The 27,845-nt window shown below is 44.6% G+C and overlaps 1 protein-coding gene across 4 annotated transcripts in view; it reads right to left on the bottom strand.

Moving 5' to 3' along the window:
• The window catches only part of COLQ (collagen like tail subunit of asymmetric acetylcholinesterase), a 49,397-nt gene extending 23,458 nt beyond the window's left edge, over positions 1-25,939 (bottom strand). Inside the window, exons 1-6 of one of the 4 annotated variants that reach the window (XR_014212495.1) lie at positions 23,942-24,461; positions 11,737-11,867; positions 6,823-6,921; positions 5,850-5,894; positions 4,330-4,356; positions 1,279-1,350 (exon numbers count right to left, since the gene is read on the bottom strand). Coding sequence is in view for 3 of the 4 variants with exons in the window: in XM_082193449.1 (XP_082049575.1) it covers positions 1,279-1,350; positions 4,330-4,356; positions 5,850-5,894; positions 6,823-6,921; positions 11,737-11,867; positions 23,942-24,311 (744 nt within the window). In the remaining variant the exon portion in view is untranslated. Of the gene's footprint in view, positions 1-1,278; positions 1,351-4,329; positions 4,357-5,849; positions 5,895-6,822; positions 6,922-11,736; positions 11,868-23,941 lie in introns of all 4 variants that reach the window. The other 3 variants (XM_082193449.1, XM_082193450.1, XM_082193451.1) reach the window with 3 other exon arrangements.
• Between the last annotated feature and the right edge of the window lie 1,906 nt (positions 25,940-27,845).

The raw sequence follows: 27,845 nt of genomic DNA, 5'->3' as shown, positions 1-27,845 counted from the left end.
GGTGGGGAGCATCATTGTCGTCATCATCAAATCTAGTAGGCTAAGTGTTTGTTAAGATAATATAGGAGCCAACTCCAGAGGGCTGTGGGTGCTTCTGCACCCGCAATAATATATTTGTCGGGGCCGGGCACCCACAAAGGCAATGAGAAAAGCCGGCAGGCAGCAGCAGTGCTGCATCCGAGAGAGAAACAGTTCAGCCAGCGAGCAAGACACCCTTTTGGTGGGGGATGGGCCTTGAATGCATGGTGGGAAAGGGTGCCTCACTGGCTGAGGAGAGAAGGAAGAGGAGTCGCTGCCACCGGCTGCCAAAACACAGACATGGGATGTCACACACACACACACACACACACCTGCATGTAGTTGAGGGACATCGCACGTACTATGTGCAGGCGTGTGTGTGTGATGTTTCATGTCCACGTTATGGCACTCCTGTAGCCAAGTGATGGGGAAGAGAGTTATCAGGAATAAACAAAGAATATGGGAGAAGTGGCATGGTAAGAGAAGGCAGGGGGACTAAGGAGAAATGTCCATAGCAAATGATGGTTATAAGACATCATTCACACACACACGCACACACACACACACACACAGAGAGAGAGAGAGAGAGAGAGAGAGAGAGAGAGAATATTATCACCCCATGGATACCACTATGGTCCATTCTGCCATCTTCCCGTACTCTAAACTCCCACTATCATTCTGTGGTACATTTTCCTGCACATGCTCAGAAATAAAGACGGCTTCACATTCCAGTACAGTGGTACCTTGGGTTACATACGCTTCAGGTTACATACGCATCAGGTTACATACGCTTCAGGTTACAGACTCCACTAACCCAGAAATAGTACCTCGGGCTAAGAACTTTGCTTCAGGATGAGAACAGAAATCATGCTCCGGCGGCACAGCAGCAGCAGGAGGAGGCCCCATTAGCTAAAGTGGTGCTTCAGGTTAAGAACAGTTTCAGGTTAAGAACGGACCTCCGGAAAGAATTAAGTACTTAACCCATGGTACCACTGTACTGCTCAAGAAACATGTGCAGCATTCAAATCCGGAATGAGTAACCATGTACAGAAGCCTGACCTCAGGAAACCTGTGTTTCTGAGCTGGAAGTCCTCCTCTCCATTGCATTGGGGTCCGAAAACCATATGCCTTTAGGAACCTAGGGACGCTAAATCGTTTACAAGCTCACTCTACCACAAGTAGGCTGCATTCAACAAGATGGATTTAACTTAATTTGCATTACAGGTTTGACCACATTAGTAAATGGTGCCCTAATCTTACCTTCGGTCCTATTGGGCCAGGCCATCCAATAGGTCCTGGAAGTCCAGGGACACCTGGGGGACCTGGCCTGCCCTTCAAAAAAAGAGGCCGGGGATGGGGGGAAGGAAGTAGAAAGAGAAAAAAATCAGATGCAATAACATCAACATTGGTAGCAGTAATGTCTGAATACCATATTGGCCCAAATATAAGCCGCACCCGCAAATATGCCACATCTTTAAAATTGAGGGGGGGGGACAATACCTGGGCTGCTTCCGGGGGGGGGGAGCCGTGCCGCTTTGCTGGGTGCATAAAGGTTGTGAATATAAGGTGCACTTTAACTTTTCACAGTCAGAATTCGGAAAAAAAGTGTGGCTTATATTCGGGCCAATACGGTATAACAAAGCCTCTTCAAATGACAATAAGGCTCCCAGCCACACCCTTGGAAGTTCTTCCTGACCACAGAACATTAAATGTGATAGTGTTGGGACATGATTGTTCATTTTGGGCTGTGGTCCCATTTGTTGCATGTATACCGGCCAGCATCCATCTAGCTTATGACAGCGGTCAGAGTAATTAACAGAATGGGTCAGTTGCTACATGCATGCAAAGCGAGCCCAGGAACATAGCATGTGCTGCTGGCACCTGGGGCAGGTGGGCACTCCGGGGTGGTCCATGCACACAGAGAGGGAAGAGGCGTGGAGGGTGAGCAGAGCCCGTGCTCAGCCCCCGCCACCAACGCCCCACCTCCTGGAGCAAAGCAGGGCTGTGTTGCGCCCCTGACCTGACACTCACGCTGCCCTGCCAGCCCCACTCTGCTCTGCGATGCCACAGGGCTGTGTGAGGAGGACACAACAGGCATTCGCCCTTCCTGTTCAGCGTGCATGCCTGTTGCGCCCTCCTCATGCAGCCCTGCAGCGTCGCAAAGCCACTTCCGACTTCGGGAGGAGATGATGTTGCGGGCTTCACACCCTCAACACAAGCGCGGAGGCTGGCTTCCAGCCCCCGTGTGATCAGGGGAATCCTGGGACCGCATCATCCCCTGAGCCAACCAATCAGCTGGCTCGGGGTGTATGGGTTGCCTCATTTAAGGCAAGCACAGCCCCAGGATCTCCCTCTTTGGTCCCGGTCAGCTGCTGAGATTTCCCACCCACCCGCCCTTTAAGGTTCCCTTCTGACCTTGCTATGGACCTCAGTTGGTCGCCATTGAGGGGCCTGGTAGGAATTTCTTCCACTTGGCAAATCGACATCGGTCATTTGGTTTTTTGCCTACCTGGTAGCAAAACGTCACAACTCCTTTGGTTTTGGCGGCTAGGCATTGGTAGGGGTATTGTTATGTGGTGGGGGGGAGGAGCGCCATCACCTCCCCCAAATATTGAAGGGTAGTCCGGTAAAGGATTCCAGGGGGCGTGGCCTCGTCCGAATCCTATGGAGGCCAGGGCCTAAAGCGCGCCCCTGAGCGGTGACCCCGGGGGAGTCCCTAGTTGATGTGCATCAGCAGGGCTCCCCCTGCTGGTGTTAACCCTTCCCGGTCTTCAAGCAATTAGGCTGAAGCCGGATAGGACCAATGCCTAAGCCAATACCGCTCTTTACCTGTAACCAATAAAGTGGTGGCCAATTTTAGCCCATTAACCTAAAATAATGGTGTCATGTGTCTTTATTTCTACTGGTTGGAGGCGGGAACTCGCCACGCAAAGCAGGGCAGGCCTGGCAGGGCAGCGGGAGTGCACTCCAGGAACACAGCGGCACAGGGCTGACAGAACCCGGAGGAGCAAAATGCACACACACACCCCGTGCACCCAGGGCCACTGCCCCTCTGGTCTTCCCCAAGCAACACCACTAGGTGAACCTGGTACAGTGGTACCCCGCAAGGCGAACGCCTCGGAAGACGAAAAACTCGCTAGACGAAGGAGTTTTTTGTTTTCTTAGCCGCTTCGCAAGACGCATTTCCCTATGGGCTTGCTTCGCAAAACGAAGCTTGCCCCACAAGCTCCGGGGATAGCGGGGAAGCGCAGCGCGTCTTCCCCGCTGTCCCCGGACCACTTTTGAAGTAAGGGGCGGCGGGGAGAAGATTGCTTCTCCCCGTTGCCAGCCCCGCAATCTCCGGGGACAGAGGGGAAGGCGCGCTCTCTCCCCGGACCCCTTTTGAACCAAGGGGCGGCAACGGGTAGAAGCGATCTTCTCCCCTCCGCCCCTTGCTTCAAAAGAGGGGACAGAGGGGAAGGCGCGCGTGCGCCTTCCCCTCTGTCCCCGGACCCCTTTTGAACCAAGGCGCGCCCGCCTTCCCCTCTGTCCCCGGAGATTGCGGGGCAGGCAACGGGGAGAAGCAATCTTCTCCCCGCCGCCCCTTGCTTTAAACAGGTCCGGGGACAGAGGGGAAGGCGCGCGGCGCTTCCCCTCTGTCCCCGGACGGTCTCCATAGGAACGCATTGATTGATTTTCAATGCATTCCTATGGGAAACCGTGCTTCGCAAGACGAAAAACTCGCAAGAAGAAAAAACTTGCGGAACGAATTAATTTTGTCTTGCAAGGCACCACTGTACTGTGGTCAGCTGAGTAGCATCAGTTCCAACAGCCTGTTGCATTTCAATTCTAAAAAAATATCTTACAATGTGTGGGGATTTTTTTGCAGGCAAGTGGGATCGACTGATGAGTTGTGACAGTGATTGTAAAAAATATTCTGTTTAAACAACATGAAGCAGAAGGAGATGGGAAACAGGACCACTCTGTGGGCAGTGCTGGGAAGCCAGTTTCATCAGGCTCCTCCTCTGCCTCAGCTCACTTGCCAGCAGCTATTCCATCAGACTGCAGAAGAGGGAGAGAGATGTGTCACAGAGCCAGTCAACTGACTCTGCTAAGCCAAACACCTTCAGACACCTCCTTCCCTCAACTGTTACCCAGCAGCAACAATTCTATGTGACTGCAGAGGAGAAAGAGGCGGGAAACTAAGAGCTCCATTTGGCCCCTCTTCTCCTCAAACTCTTTCCATTGCAGTTGGTCTGACATGGAAAAATCTCTTTTAACACGTGAATGGGCACAGTGCTGTACAAGGGTGTTATGCGAGTTGTCTCATACCTTCCTTCCTGGTCTGCCAATCTCACCCTGTAAGATAAAGTAACGCATCAGTAGGAGACACAAACAACCCACGAATATGGGAGAAGGTAGAAAACAGGTCACAAGTAGCATACGGCAATCTTTTGTGCCAGGCTAAAGACAACTGGGGGAAGGCAAGAGAAACCACAAACACATTTATTTGTTTGTTTTCACTGCATTTCAGTCACCCTTTTATGGTGGTATACATGGTTCTCCACCCTCCTCATTTAATCCTCACAACAGCCCTGCATAGCTGTCAACGTTCCCCTTTTTAAAAGGGAAATTCCCTTATTCCAAATAGGATTCCTCACAAGAAAAGGGAAAAGTTGACAGCTATAACAGCTCTGTGAGGTAGACTAGGTTGAGAGGGAGTGAGCTTCACCCAGTGAGCTTCATGGCCAAGTGAAGATTAGAAGGCTGGTATCCCAGGGAACCCCTAACCACTGCAACACACTGCCATGGGGATAGATGTGCAGTTTTGTTTCGTGGTAAACTTTAGAGGTGGAGCACAATAGTTTCTGGCTTGTGGGGATTGCTGGCATGTACATTTATTGGCCTGTCTAAATAGGCGCATCCTGCTTTTCATAGCCTAAGCCTTCACAAAGCAGGTAACGAGACAATGAGATATTGCAAATTCCGCTTTGAAACGAGAAGCTACTAAAAACATAGCATTATTAGTCATCGTAAACTCAGACATTACAGGTCTGGAACCAGCAGGCATGGCAGTATGGGGCAAATTCAAGGGTGCTCAGGTCCTAGAGGGCACGCCAGGGCTGATGCCAGCATCCCTTTAGGAATTTTTAAACCCCCCCCCCAAACTATATATAAATGCTGCTTAAAAAAGTGAAATATACTCAGAGTCGAGTGTGAATTTCATGCTCTTTATTCAGCTTGTAGTAGCAATGAATGAATCTTTCCCCAAAACGTCTAGCTATATATATATAATTTACACAATGGGCTCCGCGTGATTGGCTAATTCTGGGCTGCTCCTGTAGGCCAATCAGGTTACGGGTTCACTTCATCCAGGAGCCTGATTGGCTGTTCCTGCAGGCCAACCAGATTGCTGATTCGCTTCATCCAGGAGCCTGATTGGCTGCTCCTGCAGGCCAATCAGGTCGCTGATTCACTTCCACTAGGAGCTGGATTGGGTGGCTCCTGTGGACGAATCAGACTGCTGTTTTCTGGATCCTATTGTTCTAGGATTCAGCTCAGTACATAACAAAAAGATTCAAGCAAAGCATCTTAATTTTCCCAGAATGCCTCTGGGGGTGACTGCAGCAGCTGCTTCATCTGCTTTTCTTATGCTAAACTGCCCATCACTACCTCAGCCTCTGGTACACTAGCTGGGGGATGCCACCAGGGTGTCGCTTGGTGGGACCTTGCCTCAAACCTGATACCAGTCCTGGTAATTAATCTACAGTTCCGAAATGACCTTACATCTAATGGTGAGCCTCCAAAGGCTCACCAATTATCACAGTTCAAAAACCAACTCTGGCACTTACTTTTTCCCCCTTTGGTCCCTTCACGCCAGGAACGCCTTGCGGGCCCTAAAAATAAAAAAAGAGAAGAAATGGGACGTTCAACGTTGCTGATAACACTCCTCGTTTGTTCTTCTGCTCGCCTCAGCGTCTTTCGCCTGTCAGTTATGACAAAGTAATCAGAAGGCTTCCTACTTTTTTTGTTGCCAAGGATCTCTACCATGTTTCAGCCTCTTCAGTCCATCTCAGATCAGGACCGAAGTTCTCACACGAAGCTCAGTTCATGAGGGTTCACATCTGTCAGTCTCTACTGTCTAGCTGGATTTAATTTTCAGCTGCACGCACTACAGTTCCATTTAGGCAGGAGATAATGAGGCGCAGCGATGGGTCAGGTGATGAGGGGTGGAAGGATATAATGGAAAAGCAATCATGGAGTTTGGAAGAAAAGTCGTTCCATATTAGGAAAGAAGGTGTGAGAGTAATCAAAAATGTGATTCCATCCATCTGACCTGATACAGTCCTAGGAATTGTAGTTTCATGCTCTAATTTTAACTCTGAAATTTCTTCTGGATTCTCTATATTCTTTTGTCTTCTCTATATTATTGACTACTGGATGATATTTAATATCCCAATCTTGGCTTTGAATTAAATAAAGCTATTCTGTGAGCTATTCCGAAAAAAACGGTCTCCTGCGAAAAGACTGGGAGAGTGAGAATTTTCTCATCATTCTTTTACGTCACACTGAAAGGATTCAAGTGGAAGCAACATAATGCACCTTGCCATTAATGAGCCTTGGTTTATTTATCATTACTAATCCAGAAGTCACTTGTAATGCATATTTAAATGAGGTACCATACTGCACAGGGGGTGAGGAATCCCAGCTGCCGTTATGTTCTAAACTGCCACAGTATTGAAGAATGAAGGCCTTCTCAACTGCAGAGACTGAGGAACCTGTCTAAAGAATCTGAATTGGTGTGTTCTGAAAGGAGGTACTAACCTGTGGCCCAGGAGGTCCTGGAGGGCACAGAGATTCTACACATGGAGACTGTATTATCTGAAGCTCTTGACATAGGTTTTTCAGGTTCAGAGACAACATCTAAGAAGTTTTAAAAAGGGAGAGAGATCACTAAATGCCACAGCAGAAGAGTAAACCTTTGATCAAGGACACATTTTTTAAACACTCTCTTGCAAGGCTGAACTAGATTTTCTTCATCTGCACTTCTCCATCTTCCATACAGTACTGTTGCAAAAGGAGTACTAGTACTCCAGTACAGTGGTACGTCGGGTTAAATACTTAATTTGTTCCAGAGGTCCGTTCTTAACCTGAAACTGTTCTTAACCTGAGGCACCACTTTAGCTAATGGGGCCTCCTGCTCCGCTGCACCGCCGGAGCACGATTTCTGTTCTCATCCTGAGATAAAGTTCTTAACCCGAAGAACTATTTCTGGGTTAGTGGAGTCTGTAAGCTGAAGCGTATGTAACCCGAGGTACCACTGTACTAGTCTTTCCAGTACTATATGGCCCATCCTCCTCAGCCCAAGTAATACACAAGGCTATTTTGTTCCTAGCTCAATTTGCAAGTAGCAGATGCTCCCAGAAATAGCTTCTCCTAATAATTCATACTGCATGAGAGTGCAACACAGACTGCATGACTAAAAGAAGCCAAATTCTGCTCCTTGGCAAAGCCAGTGGGGAAGAAGTTGTATTAGATGGTGGATAAACACAGAAACTAAATCAAATTATTCCATCTATCAAATAGCAATTATAGGACGTATAATTATATATATATATATATATATATATATATATATATATATATATGAGACACAAGACCTAGATTTTATTCCCCCTCACAAGTTATTGTTTGCTGAACCGCTAGTGTTTGCTCATCGAGAAGACTGCATACAAATCCAGCTGTGCTATATAATTATTTTCTGTACTGCAGCTGAAATGTACACAGCAGAAAATCCTATGCTCCATGCCTTTAGGATTCCCTCTTGATGGCTACACAAAATTACATCCTTTACTCCATCTCTCATTTCCAACAGCAGCTTAGGACCCTCTCAAAACATGTACCGAAAGGTGGGAGAAAGCCACAGTATTATCATTCTCTCAGTTGGTAAGAGTTCAAATGTTTTTGGGTGGGGTAAATGGCAGAGCAGTTGGATGGAAATTCTATGGTATCCCAAGCTATGGCTGCTCACGTGGGAGACCTGCCTTTTTCTCTCCTCCCTTCCAGAGCTGGTGTAGTTTCAGGAACATCAGGGTAAAATTGGGACTTTAGGTTCTGTGGATTCAAGGCTACCCCTCTCCCCTCCATTGGTGGAACACCTATGGAGTTTTTTTGCGGGTGTCCTGGAGGTCTCTGACGGCCTAAGTGTGACCCTACATCATAATAATAATAATAATAATAATAATAATAATAATAAATATTTTACACAGAAAACTACAGGCTTTAAATCCCTCTTGCAAGTTAATGGAGATGGGTTTTTTGAATACGAGTGAAGTCATTACATCAGTGGCTGCAAAAATAGAAGAAAGGATGAAGATCAGAATTGCTGTATTTGGATTATATATGAAATTATATGCAGGATTTAGGAATAATTATCTCCGGATGATCAGAACACGGGAAGTCACTGAATTTGTTGAATTTGGAATGTATAATTAGCTGTATAAATTGTATTATGATTTGGCATGATAATAATGTGGCCCATATTGGAGTTGTTAATGAAAAATTATACACACACACAAAATAATTTATTTATTTATACCACCACCCATCTGGCTAGGTTTCCTGAGCCACTCTGGGCAGCTCCCAACAGAATATTAAAAACATGATAAAACATTAACTAAACAGGGTTGCCTTCAAATGTCTTCTAAAAGTCAGATATTTGTTTATTTCCTTGACATCTGATGGGAGGGCGTTTCACAGGGCGGACGCCACTGCCAAGAAGGCCCTCTGCTTGGTTCCCTGTAGCTTCACTTTCTGCAGTGAGGGAACCACCAGAAGGTCCCTGGAACTGGACCTCAGTGTCCGGGCAGAATGATGGGAGTGGAGACGCTCCTTCAGGTACACTGGGCTGAAGCCATTAAGGGCTTTAAAGGTCAGCGCCAACACTTTGAATTGTGCTCAGAAACGTACTGGAAGCCAATGTAGGTCTTTCAGGACCGGTGTTAAATAGTCTCCGTGGCCAAACCCAGACTTCCACCTCCCTCTTCACTCCAGCAATGGCATGTACTCCACAGCCACATTCAACAACCCCTCGGCAGCCAGCTTTTGAGTTGCATCTTAATTTGATTTATTTCACATTATGTACCCTTGGCACAAAGTTCAATGATGCTGTCTGACTTGAAATTCTCAGCTTCTTTATACAGATTTTACGAAGAACGGCATTACTTCATTTACTGGACTTCTTCCCAATACGTATGCTCTAAATTTCGACCTAGCAGTTACAGCAAGAGTGACTGATTGAGTGAGTGGTATAAAAGGGAGAGAGAGAGATTGATTTTGTACAATTCTTTGTCATCTGCCTTCACCTGCAGTAAAATGACAAGTGACTGCCAGGAAATGACACAACAGGGTTGCGGCTCTTGAGGTATTAAAACTAATATCATATAAGGGAATGGGGAAAATTCCAATAGGTAACCGTGCAAAATATATCAGGAGCTGGACTGTCTCAAAGAACACTTTGTCAAGAAACAGGGTCACCTTGGTATTCCAATAATTGGAGATCCATGTGCCAACAGAATTTGAGTCTATGTCATCCCCCCACCCCACCCCGGTATACATTAGAAGCCTAATGACCAACACAAATGCTATATTGTGTGACATGTTAGGTATGTTAGGTCAAACTTGTACTGTGTACTGAAAGTTGTTGAGGGAAGGTAGGGTTACGAGGGTAGGAAGCCTCATAAATCACAAGAAGCTTTTATAATATATGGCGGCTACATGTACACATGTATACATGACATGAAGCATATTTTTTGACCCACCTCCGACCCTCAAACCTGTACCTTATACATTTGCGGCACAATCTTATCTATAGATGTCAAAGAGATAAATTATTCTATGGCATACGAAGGCAGCCCTGTTTGGGGAAGTTTTTAATACAGTGGTACCTCGGGTTACAAACGCTTCAGGTTACATGTGCTTCAGGTTACAGACTCCGCTAACCCAGAAATATTACCTCTGGTTAAGAACTTTGCTTCAGGACGAGAACAGAAATCGTGCTCCGGCGGCGCGGGAGCAGCAGGAGGCCACATTACCTAAAGTGGTCTTCAGGTTAAGAATGGACCTCCAGAACAAATTAAGTACAGTGGTACCTCAGGTTAAGTACTTAATTTGTTCCGGAGGTCCATTCTTAACCTGAAACTGTTCTTAACCTGAAGCACCACTTTAGCTAATGGGGCCTCCTGCTGCTGCCGCACCACCGGAGCACAATTTCTGTTCTCATCCATCTTAACCTGAAGCACTATTTCTGGGTTAGCGGAGTCTGTAACCTGAAGCGCATGTAACCTGAAGTGTATGTAACCTGAGGTACCACTGTACTTAACCCGAGGTACCACTGTATTTGATGTTATGTTGTGTTCTTTTATATTATGTTGGGAGACGCCCAGAGTGGTTGGCGCAACCCAGTCAGGTGGGTAGGGTACAATAAATAAATAAATTGATTGATTGATTGAGATTGATTGATTGATTGATTGATAATGACACTCACTGGGTGATGATAGGGCATCAGCACCAGTGGGTGTAAGTACAGCATTAGTGTGAAACAAGAAGCGTGGCTACGGGTGGAAAGAGCTATCAGCTTTGGTTTTTTCAGTTCTCTCAGTTTTCCAATCTTAAAATTGGCTCTCCACATTTCTGTAGCAATTTGCGAATTTTCTTTTTGAAAATCCTCATAAACATTCATCCGTATTTTAGTTTGAATTTCTCCAATAAACACATGTCTGTATGCATCTTTGACTAGTATACACATTTTTTTGCAAGCAAGTTATCCTCATATAATGCACTTTCATTATTTTCACTAAAATATTCATTTTTATGCATAATTTTCGCTAATATATGCATTTTTGTAAACACAGCTTGCCTAGAGAACTGCATCGCCTCAAAATACCATCCAAGGTCATGTCGTTGCCTACAGATGTGTTTGGTGGGTTTTTTGTTGGTTCTGTTGTAAAAATCAACAACATTTAGGTATGTAAAAATCATCAACATCCATGAGTATCAGTGCCTTGGATCCATGTTTTTTGAGGTGCTGGCAAGCACTGGATCTATAGAGTTTGTTGTGAAATCTACATCATAATTTTTTGAGCACCCTGTGTAAAATCATATCAGTTAAAGAGGATCCATTTTGCCCACTCCATGGAAAAGCAAAGTCTCTTTCTCTCTTTGTGTTTTCTGTGCATGTGTGAACACACTTTGTATTTCTAGTTCAGGGGTCAGCAAACTTTTTCAGCAGGGGGCCGGTCCACTGTTTCTCAGACCTTGGGGGGGCGGATTATATTTTGGGGAAAAAATTATGAACGAATTCCTGTGCCCCACAAATAACCCAGAGATGCATTTTAAATAAAAGGACACATTCTACTCATGTAAAAACACGCTGATTCATGGACCGTCCGCAGACCGGATTTAGAAGGCGATTGGGCCAGATCTGGCCCCTGGGCCTTAGTTTGCCTGCCCATGTTCTAGTTGTCCGGGGGGGTGGGTGATGGCAGCCAGTGGGAATGTTATCCTTGTTTTCTCTCAGAATTCCAGATGTGCCCACAAGCAACCCCAGACCATTAAACAGATTGCATTTTGCACCTCTGATACATTACATCTCTGGTCACCAAGAGTTATGTCACTTTCTGTGGCAGGGCAGTTTCTTGGAATTGCTTACAAGAAATAAAAACTTGAAGCCATACTTACAGAATTCCATCCCTGCCTGAAGTGTGGTGGAGGAAATAATGGCGGAGGCGGTGGTGGAGGAGGAGGAAGGGCAAGAAACGAGCACACTCTGTTGTTATTAACCTGCTTCTTCTGGTTCAAGCAAGGGAAGGCTGTTGGGGGAAAAAATACTTGTCTATTAATTATGGCCTAAGTATTAATTACGATTCTTTAAAAAATGAAAAAGGCGGCTCGAGCACAATAAAATTCAGCATGTTTGCACCACCGAAATGCACTCCCACCACTCAAGGTTTTGCCAACTATGGCAGCTAAGAAATCCTCCAGTGACAGTCCACAATATTTTGCTACCTGAAAAGGTAAAAGGTAAAGGACCCCTGGACGGTTAAGTCCAGTCAAAGGGGTTGCAGCGCTCAACTCGTTTTCAGGCCAAAGGAGCCGGCGTTTGTCCACAGACGGCTTTCTGGGTCATGTGGCCAGCATGACTAAACTGCTACTGGTGCATGGAGGACCGTGACAAGTGCCAGAGCGCATGGAAACGCCGTTTACCTCCCCGCCACAGTGATACCTATTTATCTACTTGCGCTGGCATGCTTTCAAACTGCTAGGTTGGCAGGAGCTGGGACAGAGCAACAGGAGCTCACCCTGTCACGGGGATTCGAACCACCAACTTTCTGATCGGCAAGCCCTGAACACAAATGGCGCCCTCTCTGCTACAGCCAAGTCTTGCTGCGCTGCTCCTGAGATCCACAGGACCATAATCTTGACCCTATCATTGCTGGCCTCCAGACAGGAAGCATAAACAGTTTTGCCCCAGCTTGCTGTCTCTTTGCCTAAGATGATAGTAGGTGATCTCCAGCAAAGTCACACTCAGAGCAGACCCCTGAAATCAACATAAGCTTGTCGATTAAATGGGTCGACTGTGAGTATGACAAACATTGGCTATCACCCACATTTTGAGAAATTCCTCTTGTTGTTTTACATTGTTGCTTAGTATTGTTTACTAGTTTCAATTGTGTTTCTTGGAAGCCCTCTGGAATATATTTTATACAGAAAGGCAAAACATAGATTAAATGAATTACAACACTTCTGGAATATTTGCTGTGATGGTATGTGTTTTTTTAATACTTCTTAACAGCAACAGCGCTGTCATCAATACAGACCAGAGTTACTATGGGCATCTCCAGACAACCTGTTATTCATTATTCATCCAGAATTGCTTCCACAAAGTTTACATGCAGGTTAGATTATATCTAATCTTTACCGAGCATTTGTTCTGATTTGTTTGTGGGGAGGTTATACAATGATGACCATTCATTCTGAATCCCCTTGATTTCCTTGTGTAGTATTTATACATCTTTCTGCATTCATCCCACACTTTCTCATGCATTCTTTCAGCATTTTAAAGGTAAAGGTAAAGGGACCCCTGAACGTTAGGTCCAGTCATGGCCGACTCTGGGGTTGCGGTGCTCATCTTGCTTTATTGGCTGAGGGAGCCAGCGTACAGTTTCCGGGTCATGTGACCAACATGACTAAGCCGCTTCTGGTGAAACCAGAGCAGTGCACGGAAATGCCATTTACCTTCCTGCCGGAGCAGTACCTGTTTATCTACTTGCACTTTGACATGTTTTCGAACTGCTAGGTTGGCAGGAGCAGGGACCGAGCAACGGGAGCTCACCCCTCACGGGGATTCGAACCGCCGACCTTCTGATCGGCAAGTCCTAGGCTCTGTGATTTAACCCACAGCGCCACCCGCGTCCCATTCCAGCACTTTACTAACCACAAAAAGTATGGGGATATGGTGGAGAGATAAGGAGACTTTGTTGTGCCAAAGCAACTGAGTGCTTCAAAATCCACTTTATTTGCTTAAACCCAGATTTCCATTATACACTTGAATCCCTCCCACAAAATAGTGACAGATTGCATGCACGCACGCACGCACGCATGCGCGCACACACACACACACACACACACACACACACACTTTTGAAAAGAAATGTGTTATGGTTTTGTCATGCATGCCTACTACCCAGGCCCACTTGTTGTTGTTTTCAATTATAGCCAGAATGTAGGACCAGGATTTTTGGACTCTGTGCAGAGCTGGTGTTTCGGTGAGCCCGTGGCAATAAAGCATCACTGAAAAATTGTTTCAACTCTTCCACCTGTTCAGAGAAACCCCGGCAACCTTTCCAAGCTGAAATTCAGTGCAGTCACAAGACAAATGAGTAACTGCTATTAAAAGGCCAACGTATAATATAACTGCTATGATCATGTACTCAGTAGCATCTGTGCTTCCCTATGGCTCAGTATCAATTCCAGGAGTTCCCTGACAAGAAATGCTGCCTTTATCTCGGATGCTGCCCTACTGTTCTTTTAGATCTGATGAAGCCCTCAGCTACTGAAGGTAATGGGGCCCTTTATATGTCCAGCTGCCCTTTGTCCACAACAAATTGTCGCTGGTTTTTTTTGTTTTTTGTTGAATATATGCTATATGGCAATTTATGGACCTGTGGGTTAAACCACAGAGCCAAGGACTTGCCAATCAGAAGGTCGGCGGTTTGAATCCCCGCGATGGGGTGAGCTCCCGTTGTTCAGTCCCTGCTCCTGCCCACCTAGCAGTTCGAAAGCACGTTAAAGTGCAAGTAGATAAATAGGTACCACTCCGGTGGGAAGGTAAACGGCGTTTCTGTGCGCTGCTCTGGCTCGCCAGAAGCAGCTTCGTCATGCTGGCCACATGACCCGGAAGCTGTACGCCGGCTCCCTTGGCCAGTAAAGCGAGATGAGCGCCGCAACCCCGCGAGATGAGTCAGCCACGACTGGACCTAATGGTTAACCTTTTAATTTATGGACTTAATAGGTCCATACACATCACAAGACACTGTTGCTGTATGTAGGGTTTATTTCATTTTTTTATATCTTATATTTTGGAAATGTACATCCAGTTTTTTTGTCCTTTACATTTTTGCCAAGAGAGTGGGGCCCTAAGCTATAGCTTGTTTAGCTTATACTTAAATCCGGCACTGGGCAGAACCATGGTCTTTTCTTGCTGGATGGGCCTAAGGGTGAATGGGGTCTATAGCTGGGCAACTTTGCTGTAGCAGCTACAGTGCAGCTCTTACAGTACTATCTGCAGTATTACACTAGTGGCCAAAACTGTGGAAACCTTTTGGAAAAAGTGTGTTTCCTTTTTGAATATTGCAGAGCATACGCAGACTTTCTGGAAGTATCTGGTTGCAAGCTGACTGGATGAACAAGAACAACTTGGTTACTTAGAGGTTTATTATTTACAGCAGGCTCACAAGTTACTATATACAAGATACAGAATCAATAATCCAGGTGTTTTGCCGCTCATCATCGGAACACTTGACCACAGCAGTCACGAGTTGTGCCGTCTGCTTCTTTTTGCCATACTTTATTAAAACAGCAGTCATAAAGAAGAAACATGAAACACATAGGGGGGGAAATGAGATATACAAAAATTCTCAGCATGTCAGTTAATACTTAGCTGGATAACCTTTAGCTTTAATTATGGCCTTACAATGCCTTCTCGTGGAGTGAACCAATTTTTTTTTTTGTTCTGCAGCTGTAATAATGTGAAACCAAGATTGAATTATTGCCTCTATTAATTGGGTTTTATTGCTGGGTTGCTTCTGACTAACAAGTTTCTTTAGTTACCTCAATTAGTTTCTTTACTTTCCACATTTTTGGCCACCAGTGTATATCGATATACTTGAGAAATTGGTTTTCAAATAAATAGCTTTAAAAAAAAAGATAAGGTAAAGGACAATTTTGGTCACTAGTGTATATCAATATACTTGAAAAATAGGTTTTCAAATAAACAGCTTTTAAAAAATAAATAAAGTGAAAAGGACAAAGGATAAAGTGAAAGAGGTCATCTCTACCCTTCTTGAGGGCCTTTATGACAAGGCCAAAACTGCTAGACAAAGTGAGACAGCCAAGTCAGCAGCCGGTAAGTAATAGCAAATTGTCCATTCATTCATTCATTCTCTCTCTCTCTCCCTCCCTCTCTCTCTCCATAAATATACATACTATACATACTATACAAACAACATGCTATCCCTACCTCCCATTAGAAACCTGGACATTCGCTTGCCCTCTTGTGCCTCAGTTTGCCTCAACATCAGTGAGCATGCATTGATGACAACAGCACAAGCACATGTTGATCAGGTGTGGCATAAAGACATCCCCACCCTGTTAATGTGCCCTGGTGTGAACATAAACAGAAACAAATCTCTTTTTTAAAAAATAATATTTATTAAAGTTTCAAAAGGTACAAAAGACAAAACAGAAAAACAAAATAAAACACAAAAAGGTTCCACCTTTAAGATCTCATTTTCAGTAACTTATTTTCACGACTTCCCCACACCTCCCCTTCTTGTATTCCAAATCCAATTATTTGTTCAACAAGTTTTTATCCCTAATGTCTTAACCTTAATTTGTTAATGTATTTCTTTATAGTAGATTTTAACCCTTAGTTCATTATTATATTTAGTTCAGTTTATAAAACAACTTTTAAATTGTATACCTTGATCATATGTAAAAAAGTAAAAGAAAAAAAAACCTTTTCTAAGGTTGACCCTATTTCCTTTCCACGAATTCCCCATTCTTATAATGATAAACAACATAAAATTTTAACACAGCAAAATAAGGATCAAGCCCCCTTTGGACTTCCAAACCCCACCCTTCTCTCCCCGGTTTCAAACCCAAACCATAGTCCATTAGTCCGTCTTTCTAGCCTGGTGACCTTACGTCCGAGGCTCTCAAATCTCTCTCAGTCCCTTTCAGCCGGCTTCTTTGAAAGTCTCTTATGGTTGACACCCAAACTCGAAGAGGCACTTTCTCAATAATGTCCATGATCCTTCCAGCCAGGCCTACTTGTTTAGAGGTGGAGCTCAAGCTCTGTTTCTTAAATCCATGTGTCCCAAATACTCCAGCTTCCACCTTGGTCGAGCTTGAAGTCATCTTGACAGGTCTCCGGCTCTCGTTTACCTTCTGTAACATTTCGGCCACCCCTCCTTTCTGCTCCTCCTGTTCAGCAAGTATCTTTTCCTCCTCTTCAGTCTTTGGTTTCTTTTCCTGTCCAGCTGCCTGTGTTTTGAACATCAAGTCCTTTTCCAACTCAGAGGGTATATTTACTGTTGACTTCGGTTTTGTAGGACTTGTAGACAAAACATGGCCTTGCTCATACATCTTTCGCAGTTTTCCCATGAGAAAGACAACCTCATCCAGATCTGCCAGAATTTTCCGACCTATTTCCATTCTTGTAATGTCCGTGAATCCCCTCTAGGGGGATTCTGGTTACTTAATGTTCCTTTCACTTCCGATCCAAAAGTCAAATTTATTTGTATCAATCTTTCTTTACTTTCAATACTTTGTAGCAATATAACCGGCTAAAGCCAAAGCTTTCAGTTTTTTCCGACTTTGACAGCTAATTTGACAGCTGTCAAAGTCTTCTGTAAACCCTCAGCAGGCTCTTTTCACGGGTTACTCCCGGTCTCGAGAAGAGTGGCACTTATTCTAAACAAATAAACTCTTGTCCTCCAGCACAGTAACTTAGACTTTTAAATCCGTGGAATTAATAAGTTTTATCCAATCAGGAAGAAAAAACAGCTCTTCTCGCAACCTTAGTTGGCAAATCCTTGCTTTAAACTGTTTACAATGGGGGGGGGGAGACGGACTTCCTCTTTGCACCTCCCCCGCTCGTGCCAAATCCACAAAAGAAATAATTTTAGTCCAATTTCCAAATTACTCACGGGTTGTTGTTCTTGATTTTAAGTCCAAATTTTTAAAAGGAAGAAGTCAGCGCTCTCCGACAAATGGCATGCGGCTTCGCTCGGCAGGGGAAGCAGAAGACTCACAGCACCACGCCGCTCCCCGTCACCCGTTCCGTAGCCTTTAAAAAGGCTCCTTCGCGGGTCGGGAGGGCGCTAACGGTGCCCGCCAAGTCACCATGTCCACGGGCATCCGCGCCCGTGGTTTTTAAGGGTCCCCGCGTCGCCGGCACGGCAAGACCCAGCCCCTGTCGAGCAGATTCCCTCCAGAGCTCGGAGGGAATCCGCCATTAGCCGATCACGCTAACCCGGAAGTCTCTAAACAGAAACAAATCTCGTACCAATGAAGTCCTGCTGATGTGAGTAGCTGGGGGAAAGGCAACAGGAATATCCAACAACTTAACATTACCACCTTAGAGCCCAGTGAACACACCCTTTGTTGTTGTTGTTGTTTAGTTGTGTCCGACTCTTTGTGACCCAATGGACCAGAGCACGCCAGGCACTCCTGTCTTCCACTGCCTCCCGCAGTTTGGTCAAACTCATGCTGGTAGCTTCGAGAACACTGTCCAACCATCTCGTCCTCTGTCGTCCCCTTCTCCTTGTGCCCTCCATCTTTCCCAACATCTGGGTCTTTTCCAGGGAGTCTTCTCTTCTCATGAGGTGGCCAAAGTCTTGGAGCCTCAGCTTCAGGATCTGTCCTTCCAGTGAGCACTCAGGGCTGATTTCCTTAAGAATGGATAGGTTTGATCTTCTTGCAGTCCATGGGACTCTCAAGAGTCTCCTTCAGCACCATAATTCAAAAGCATCAATTCTTCGGCGATCAGCCTTCTTTATGGTCCAGCTCTCAATTCCATACATCACTACTGGGAAAACCATAGCTTTAACTATACGGACCTTTGTTGGCAAGGTGATGTCTCTGCTTTTTAAGATGCTGTCTAGGTTTGTCATTGCTTTTCTCCCAAGAAGCAGGCGTCTTTTAATTTCGTGACTGCTGTCACCATCTGCAATGATCATGGAGCCCAAGAAAGTAAAATCTCTCACTGCCTCCATTTCTTCCCCTTCTATTTGCCAGGAGGTGATGGGCCCAGTGGCCAGGATCTTCGTTTTTTTGATGTTGAGCTTCGGACCATATTTTGTGCTCTCCTCTTTCACCCTCATTAAAAGGTTCTTTAGTTCCTCCTCACTTTCTGCCATCAAGAACACACCCGTACCTTTCTAAAACTACCTCCATTTGCAATAGTTCTTTAAATATCCAAGCAAAGGTTTCCACTCCTCCTTAAAGTCTGCCTCTTCCAAATGTGAGATTTCCTTGACAGAGAGCACACTAGAGACTTTGGGTATCTTTGTCATGTATGGTTGTATTCAGGGTGGATTTGGTTTAAATCAAATCGATATAAATCATGATTTAAATCACTAGTCATTAAGACTTGATTTAATGTATTTTTTTAAAAAAAATTTACACAGAAAGACTCATTCTTGCTGGTATAACCTTAATATTTACAACCAGATGGTTGGTTTCATTTTTGGAATAATAAAATTCTGGTGTAGTTTTAACAGTTATATCAAAAATTACTGATTTGGTTATACTATTAAAAATACGCAGACCAATAGTTATGAAATTATTGTGAGGTTTAATAAGTTAACTGTTTATATTTGGACAACTTTTCTTCTGTACTTCATTGGAAGGAGAAAAATAATCATTTCCTTAATAACAATTTAAACAATTTATTGAACTAAAACAATAACATTATAGCATATGTCTCCATGTTTGTTAACTGATGTTAAACAATTTAAAAAAAAACAACTTAGACTGAGTTTGAGCTCACATGAAAAGCGTAAAACAAATCCTTATTTCCTGATGAATAGGCTTTGGACTATAATGTGACTTAAATAGAAAACTATCTTTAGAAAGATTTTTCCTCCAAAAGCATTTTATTTTAAAAATTCTATTTTTTTCAAATAAAAAAATAATCATTGATTTTTATCCACCCTGGTTGTATTTAAAAATCAGCAGGTAGCATTACATGACCCCCACCAGCCTGTACACAGCCAGGCAGCATTGGTCCAGTCCCTCTAAATCAGTCCAGTCCCTCAAAATCCTAAACCAAATTTTAAAAATGGCTACTTCACCACTGTTCTGGCAAATCCTCTTGACATTCAGCCTGGGCAACCCACATTAAGCCCCCTGTCACCATGCAAAATGTCCTAAATTGCTCGATCGCATCTCTTGTAATCATTTTACATAACAGGATAACATGGATCATAGCACCATGTACCACAGGATTAAAAAATAACGCATATGAAGAAACCATCAAGGTACAGTACCGTAATGATTATATTTTTAGAAAGAGATGCCCCCCAGATAAAATATATTAAAAGGCTCGTCTGTGCATGTTCACACCTCAGGACCTGTTGTTTTGCACCCAACTGCTGCTAACTGCTACATAACCATGTGGAAACACAGACTCACAGTCATGTGTTTGATCTTGCAATATATAACACCCAGAAACATTTCCTCTAAAAGCGATGCTTCAGCAGCAGCAGCAAGAAATCCACTTGGCCGGAGCTGAGAGGATCATTTCCAGGAACAGCCTGGCCATATCCTGCCAGAGAGGTGGAGTCGGGTGAAAGGTACGAAAATTATACTTTGCAAGTTTGCACATTTCTTTTCCAGAGCAAGACCAAAATGCCCCTTCTTTACAGTGACATCCCATGCAAAGCAACAACTCGGTTGCTCCCATATTGTTTTCTTCTGATCACTTAGTTACCGCCATGCCGTGGCCGAAGCCTCTTTGTTTGTGACATAGGTTGCCATGGGGAGACATTAGGGGACAATAATAAAAAGGCCCCTAAGGCCACTGGTTTTCAATTATATCTGGAAAATAGCTGAGAGTATTTTTGTAACGATGGGAAAGACAAGTCATCATTCAGGAATGGTGTGGCCGTTTCGTACGATGAGGCTTACCCTAGGCTTACCCTTGGCAAGCGTAGTGTTTAAACTAGTGTCTTCCAAAAGGAAGCTTCCTTTAGTTGCCAGATAATTATCTGGGACTCAAGGCTCATGCCAATGAAAGACACAAGTGAGTATTAAAGTATACTAGAAATCACACTAAAATAAACAGAGTCTCCCCTCCTGCTGAGTGACAGCTACTACAAAACATCAAACATTTATCAGATGATAAGCCCAAATACACTGGTACCTCTGGTTACGTAATTAATTCATTCCGGAGGTCCGTTCTTAACCTGAAACTGTTCTTAACCTGAAGCACCACTTTAGCTAATGGGGCCTGCCGCTGCTGCCACGCCACCACCGCCCAATTTCTGTTCTCATCCTGAAGCAAAGTTCTTAACCCGAGGTACTATTTCTGGGTTAGCAGAGTCTGTAACCTGAAGCATATGTAACCCGAGGTGCCACAGTACACATAAAACAATAATTATCCTAATTAAGATGTTATGAAATACTTGACAAATGGAAGAGAATCAGAATTGCGCCTGCTGGTCTTATCCTGACACCAGACAAGGTCTGCCACCATGATCCTTCTCTGCACTCCATGAGATGAGACTTTCAAAGGCCTCAAAAGGATTGCTGTCTAGCCCAAATTCAATGAATAGGAAAACAAAAAACCTGTTGTGACATAAATCACAGAGCATTGGTCGTCAACTCCCTTTTTAAAAACAGAAGCCACATTTTGAATTGAGTTAATCCAGATGGACCACTGGCTTCACCCAGCGACTAAGGGTCAAAAACTAGACGTGATGTTAATGGTGTGTTTGCAATTAATGTGCATGGTTTTTGCTATGTAAATAACAGCTGCAGGGAAATCTGAGCAGCCTCAGGACTCTTTCTCACCCTCCCCTAAAAATCACCTCTGTGGTCTAAACCAGAGCCTCTTGGGCTTGCCGATCGGAAAGTCAGTGGTTCGAATCCCTGTGATGGAGTGAGCTCCCATTGCTCTGTCCCAGCTCCTGCCAACCTAGCAGTTCAAGAGCATGCCAGTGCAAGTAGATAAATAGGTACTGCTGCAGTGGGAAGGTAAACGGCATTTCCGTGCACTCTGGTTTCCGTCACGGTGTTCTGTTTCACCAAAGTGGTTTAGTCATGCTGCTCACATGACCTGGAAAGCTGTCTGTGGACAAACAGTGGCTTCCTCGGCCTGAAAGCGAGATGGTCGCCGCAACCCCAGTCGCCTTTGACTGGACGTAACCATCCAGGGGTCCTTTACCTTTATATTTTTACCGTTTGCATTTCAAGGGAAGCCTCCACTGAAAATAATGGGAGCATCCCTTAAAATGCAGATAGCAACCTATGAGATGATGTGTCTGTGTGTGTAGAGAAAGAGTGCGGCAGGAAGAGTTAAACTTCTCTATCTCACTGATTCTTCGCTGCTGCTACGGGTACCATGGTTAGTCCTGTTGAGCCTCTCGTGGAACTGTGAGATGCCCAGAGCCATTGGCATGATCACCCCTGAGAGCCCTTGCCATCATTGTAGAGCACATACATTGCCTTGGTACTCTGGTGACCCATATGAAATGAAACAGGAGGGTTCACGGCTAGCACACAGGTGGCCCTAACCTGACCTAACGCATAGGAGGTTGCATTACCACACCTACCACACCTTCTCTTCTCAGAGCAATAGAGCCAATTTCCCTGTGTCACTTGCACAGGAGAAACTGGGCGAGTCACATAATAAAGAGGAATAATCTATCCTGCTGATCACAGTGGGTAGGAGAAGATGGCAAAGAGCCATTTGTCTATGTCTATGTGGGGGATACTTGGGAATTGGATTTATGCTGGGGGCTGAGTGGGAAACATCTTGAAGCTGGGTTCAACCTCAGGGCTATTAGTTGTCCATCCTTACCATCGCCAAATCCCTGTTTCTCCAAAGTTTGCAATGCAGTTCTTCTGTCTCTTGCCTGTTGCAACGTTCACGCAAGTTTTGTGAATGAACACCAAATGGGAGGATGCGGTTGGCTGAAACAACTGTTTTACATAGCTGGTGCAAATATCAATGTCTTCCAAGAAAGCCCTATTAGATCACTATTTTCAGTCTGCTGCATTTGTTCTGGATTTATTTTCACTGTGTTTCTAATGACACGTGTTTTCGTTGTTTTGAATTATCATATCTCCATAAAGATCTATTAATTCACAATGCAGCAAAGGGAAACTTAAATCATTGTAGCACTGTCATCCTATTGCAGTTTTAAAAGTCCCTGGATTATTATTATTATTTTAAAAAGCACACAATCCTATAAGAACAATGCTAGAAACCTAAAGCAGGGATGCAGACCCTTCTTCAGCCTGAGGGCTATATTCTCTCATGGGCAAGAGCCACAACAGATTATTATTTGATGTGGCCAGAGGCACAAATGGCCAGAGACACTGTGAGCTGGAGGAATTGATGTGACTCTTAGTTTTGTACAACACAATAAGCTACACAAAACACAGAGGTTTCTATGTACACACCTCCACGCAGGCAAACAAGAGGCACAATCTCGATCCAGCCAAGCAAACACACTTGAGAGCAGGACTACTGTGAGGTCTGACGTGTGGAAAAGGTGATGTGGTCTGGAGACAGGCCTGAGGGTAGGGACACATTCGGTCTCCTAGGCCTGGCATTCCACCTAATTTAAAGTCTTATACAACAGCCACCTCAAACTTGATTCTTTAAAGGGTTCCCCTTTCAATAACATTGCATTCAGTAACAGGAATGCTGGAAAAAGACAGAGCTGTCTCTTTCATATTGCTGCAAAGTTTGCCTTTAAAATGTACAGACCTGCGGCAAGCCTCTTGGTCTCCTTCCCAGAACGCACAGCTGAAGGGAAACCTGTTGGATTAAAGTGGAAAATAGGATTCCCTGCAGTCAGGCAATCCATACCCTTTGCCTCCTGCCAACCCGGGGTGTTTTTTCCCCCATGCAATGGGCTTTTGTTCGCTATGAAAGTCATCTGAGTATTTGTTAGTGCCACTGTGCTAGCCAGAAGATGTTTACTGTGCTAGCATCCAGCACAAGTCCAGCAACACTGGATGAGGTCAAGGCTGTGTTAACAGAAACGGACATACATTGTGATTCACCCTCCTCTCATCGACTTCATTTGCGTCTCTGCAAATTCGCAGACCTTCAAGCCATCGCTTGCTCCTGAAATAAAGCAGGATAGCTATCTAACAACAAAGTTTCTGTTTTGTGGCGATACAGCCCATTAGTATTAAACAGGAGATGTTAGCCTCTTGACGTCAGGATCAGGAATAATAAAATAAGAACAGATTTGAAAAGGGGGAGGGTGGGAAGCCTCTGGCTTTTATTGTTTTGTGATTCAGCATGCATTGGGATTAAGTATTTCCCAACCATGATTCCGAGTGCTTAGAACAGCAGGAAAATCTAAACACGCAGAGATAAGCAAGGCAAGTCACCAAGAGATAAATCAATGTTGCAATTTACCTGCTGAAATTGAGAAGACACTGTCCACAAAGGAGGACTGAGATACAGCAAAGCAGAAAAGGAGCTGGAGATAAAATCCCAAAGCAATACGGCTGAGGATGACCATGTTGGCTGCAAGCTGTACAATTCCAATGTGCAGGGCGCCGATATCTTGTCCACGGTCTTCTCTTGCCTGCCTGCCTGCCTTGTCTGTTTGCTTGCTTTCCCCCTTTCGCTCTCTCACTGGTTGGGTATGTTTATGTCTCTCTGTCTCTGCCTCTCTCCCTCTGTGAGCTTTAGTAAGAAAGAATGCCAACCATTTCCCATTAAATCTTCTCCTTACACTAGACAGGGCTATATTTAACTCAAGCGCTGGATCAGATGCCCCCATCACAAATACCAGCTATTAAAACATAGTCAGAGGACTAATGAAGAGGAGGAGGTTGATTTCAAGCTGAGCTGGGAACCACATATCTGATTGATAACCAGACAATCATTGAGAAAGCTCCTTTCATTCATTCATTGCCTCCTCCCACCCCACCCCTCGGCCTGACCAGGCCAATGAATAGTTCCTGACTAGGGATATGGACATAGGAACACCTTGTTTCTATATTCTGCTTCCCCTTTATATAGTTCATTTCAGGACTCACAGACCCTCCAAGTGTCTTTTCCAGGGACAGTCCTGGATTTACAGAAGCCGTACCAGTTTCTGATTTGATCCCAGAATGTCCCGCTTTTCCTTAGGGTGTCGCTATTTTCATTGGAGAAACATTGGAGGGCATGGACTCAGGAGGCTTAACAAACCATGCGCCGTTAAATATTGTACATTATTATGGCTGTAATGATCATTAGAAAGTTTAACGGCACAGAAATAACCACCCATATTTTGTTACAAGCGTTCTGGGTCTTCAGTAGCTTAATGGATAGATCGACAATGGGATGGTACAGAGTGTGTCAAATAGCACGGAAGATGACTCTAGGATGGTTCAAAGAAGGCATGTTTTAAAGCACACCAGGGTGTGCTTCCTACATACATTCTAGGACTCTCCCCCATCTCACAGGACCCTTTGTGAAATAATTTTTTGGGGGGAATGCATTAAAATGTTCCAACTTGTGGAGCTTGCTTTCACTTACCTTTCTGCTATCAGAAGCATGGAAACAGAAAAATAGTTGTGTCTCCATAACTATTTGGGCAGCTTACCCACAATATTAATGTTACCTAGTGAAATACTTGGTCCATTTTAATTGCTTTCTGGAACAAGAGAAAAGTGTCTACATAGACATTTAGAAGAAAACAAGGTACTGGTAATTAAAAAAAAAATCAGCTCTCTTTATTAAATTGGCACTAATATTCTGCTGATCTGGTAAAGAAAATGGAATTATAAACGTTCTTTTTCTAAGCCAATTCCTACACTAATTAAATGAATGCGGGTTTTTGTTTTTCCTCCTGTACTTTGCTGATCTAAACTGGTCTTAAATTAATGCATCCGTCCTCACTGTATTCAGTTTGCTGTGCAGTTTGAGATGGTTTTGAAAAATGTTTGATGGGTTTGCTGCAAGCCACATTCTCTTGCAGAGGGAAGTTGGGTTGCTGTTGGTTGTCCACAAAATGATTCACTGCATTACTTCTTTTTAGCTGCAGTGAAAGAGCAGCCAAAACAGAGGGTAGGGAAAGTCCTCAAAACCACAAAAAACCTGCATTGCTGCGCGTTCTTGGAAGCAAACTGCAAGTTCATAAATTAAGCTTCAGTTCAGAGACACATTTTCAGTGAGGCTAGTCCTTTTCACCATTAGCCTGGAAAAATAAGTATTTGGCTGAGGATAAGGCATGGGTAGGCAAACTAAGGCCCGGGGGCCGGATCTGGCCCAATCGCCTTCTAAATCTGGCCCGCGGACGGTCCGGGAATCAGTGTGTTTTTACATGAGTAGAATGTGTGCTTTTATTTAAAATGCATCTCTGGGTTATTTGTGGGGCATAGGAATTCATTCATTTTCCCCCACCCCCAAATATAGTCCAGCCCCCCACAAGGTCTGAGGGATAGGGAACCAGTCCCCTGCTGAAAAAGTCTGCTGACCCCTGGGATAAGGCTTTAATAGACTGGGGCAGTTATTGCAAGCTAATTCCTATCTGGGTAACTGAGAAACACTTCTGAAGAGGGTATTCCAAACTCTTGAGATGCTTCTTCCAGGGCTGGCTTGGATCAAGCTTCTCCCAAACACGACAGGAGAGCAAGCCACACCTTTGCCTGGCCTACTCAGTGCCCCAGCGTAGTTCTGATGATCCTGGATGTCCACACAAAGCATAACATTTGACTACAGCCAACATGCATGGGCCCAGATTGTGAGGTTGATTACTGGATTTTATTCAGGAAATAGGCCTACATAAAGTAGATTTTATGTTTGGAGGTCCTATATTGAAAGTTAGTTCTGCTACCACGGTGGGGTCTACTTCCTTCTGAATTCGAGCAATTTTATCTGCAAAAAAAACCTTTGCAAATTTGTTGCAAGACATCTTGAAGTCCAGTGGCGAAAGTGGTTCTGTTAGACTACAAACCACCTGAGTCTCCTGGTACTGTTTTCTGCAGATGCAACGGAGGCAGTGAAGAAGACCTTCTTCGCCATCACCACTTGGCAGTCCCGATGTTGAGCTCTAACCCGTGTTCGGAATGAGTTTTCTGCCACCAGCGCTCTAGTCATCTCTGTGATTGTTTCATCCCATATAAGCCCAGAGTTTAGTGTCTTTGACCTTTAAAGCCCTATGCAGCCTAGGACCCACGTACCTACGGGACCACCTCTCCTAGTATGCCCCGTGGAGGACCTTAAGGTCCACAAATGACAATATTTTGGAGGTCCCAAGTCACAAGATTGGTCTCAAATAGGGCCAGGGCCTTTTCAGTACTGGCCCCGACTTGGTGGAATGCTCTGTCACAAGAGACTAGGGCCTGCGGGACTAGACATCTTTCCACAGGGCTTGCAAGACAGAGCTGTTCCGCCTGGCCTTTGGTTTGGACTCAGTCTGACCCTTATGTTTCCCTCCCTTTATGGTTTTGATCAATGGGCTACTTTTAAAATGAGGCTGCATTTTAAATTGCATTTTAACCTGTAGTTTAAATTGGATTCCCCCCCCCCCATTATGTTTTTATTGTAATTTTTACTGTTGCTAGCCGCCCTGAGCCTGGCTCTGGCCAGGGAGGGCGGGATATAAATAAAATTTATTATTATTATTATTATTATTATTATTATTATTATGGAAGGGACCCAAGGTTCATCCAGTCCAACCCCTTGCAACGTGTAAATGTAATGTAATGAAATTGATGGCAACAGATTTAAGCCGACCCAATCCCCAATTCTGGTGGTCACCTCTGTTTTCAGGGTGTGTGGAGGGAGGAGTGGTATGGCAAATGCTGCACCTCGCACCATCCTCATCTCCTCCACCTCTGACCGAGCTGCAAGGTCTACAGTAGAAGCAGAATCTTCACTTTTCGCAGAATGTACTTGGAATCCTCCGTGCCACCAGGATCCCCCCATTGTATGAATTCTAAGCGTGTCAACTTTATCATGTAAACATTCTCCGCTAAGAGCTTCCTGTTCAACATACAAGGATCCCAAGACTGCCAGCTGGTCAGGAAAGGACTTCACACCTGGACTGCCTTACTGGCAGAACTTTGCACAATACCTAAAATCTATGGAATTCACCAAAAAAGTGTGGCAGTATTAAGCCTCCAACTTGTTGTTGTTTCGTCGTTTAGTCGTGTCCGACTCTTCGTGACCCCATGGACCAGAGCACGCCAGGCACTCCTGTCTTCCACTGCCTCCTGCAGTTTGGTCAAACTCATGCCGGTAGCTTCGAGAACACTGTCCAACCATCTTGTCCTCTGTCATCCCCTTCTCCTTGTGCCCTCCATCTTTCCCAGCATCAGGGTCT

The sequence above is a fragment of the Podarcis vaucheri genome, assembly GCF_965113315.1.
Source record: "Podarcis vaucheri genome assembly, chromosome: 12".
Classification (NCBI taxonomy): domain Eukaryota; kingdom Metazoa; phylum Chordata; class Lepidosauria; order Squamata; family Lacertidae; genus Podarcis; species Podarcis vaucheri.
The sequence above is the reverse complement of the archived record's forward strand: the minus strand, read 5'-3'. Positions and strand labels throughout refer to the sequence as shown.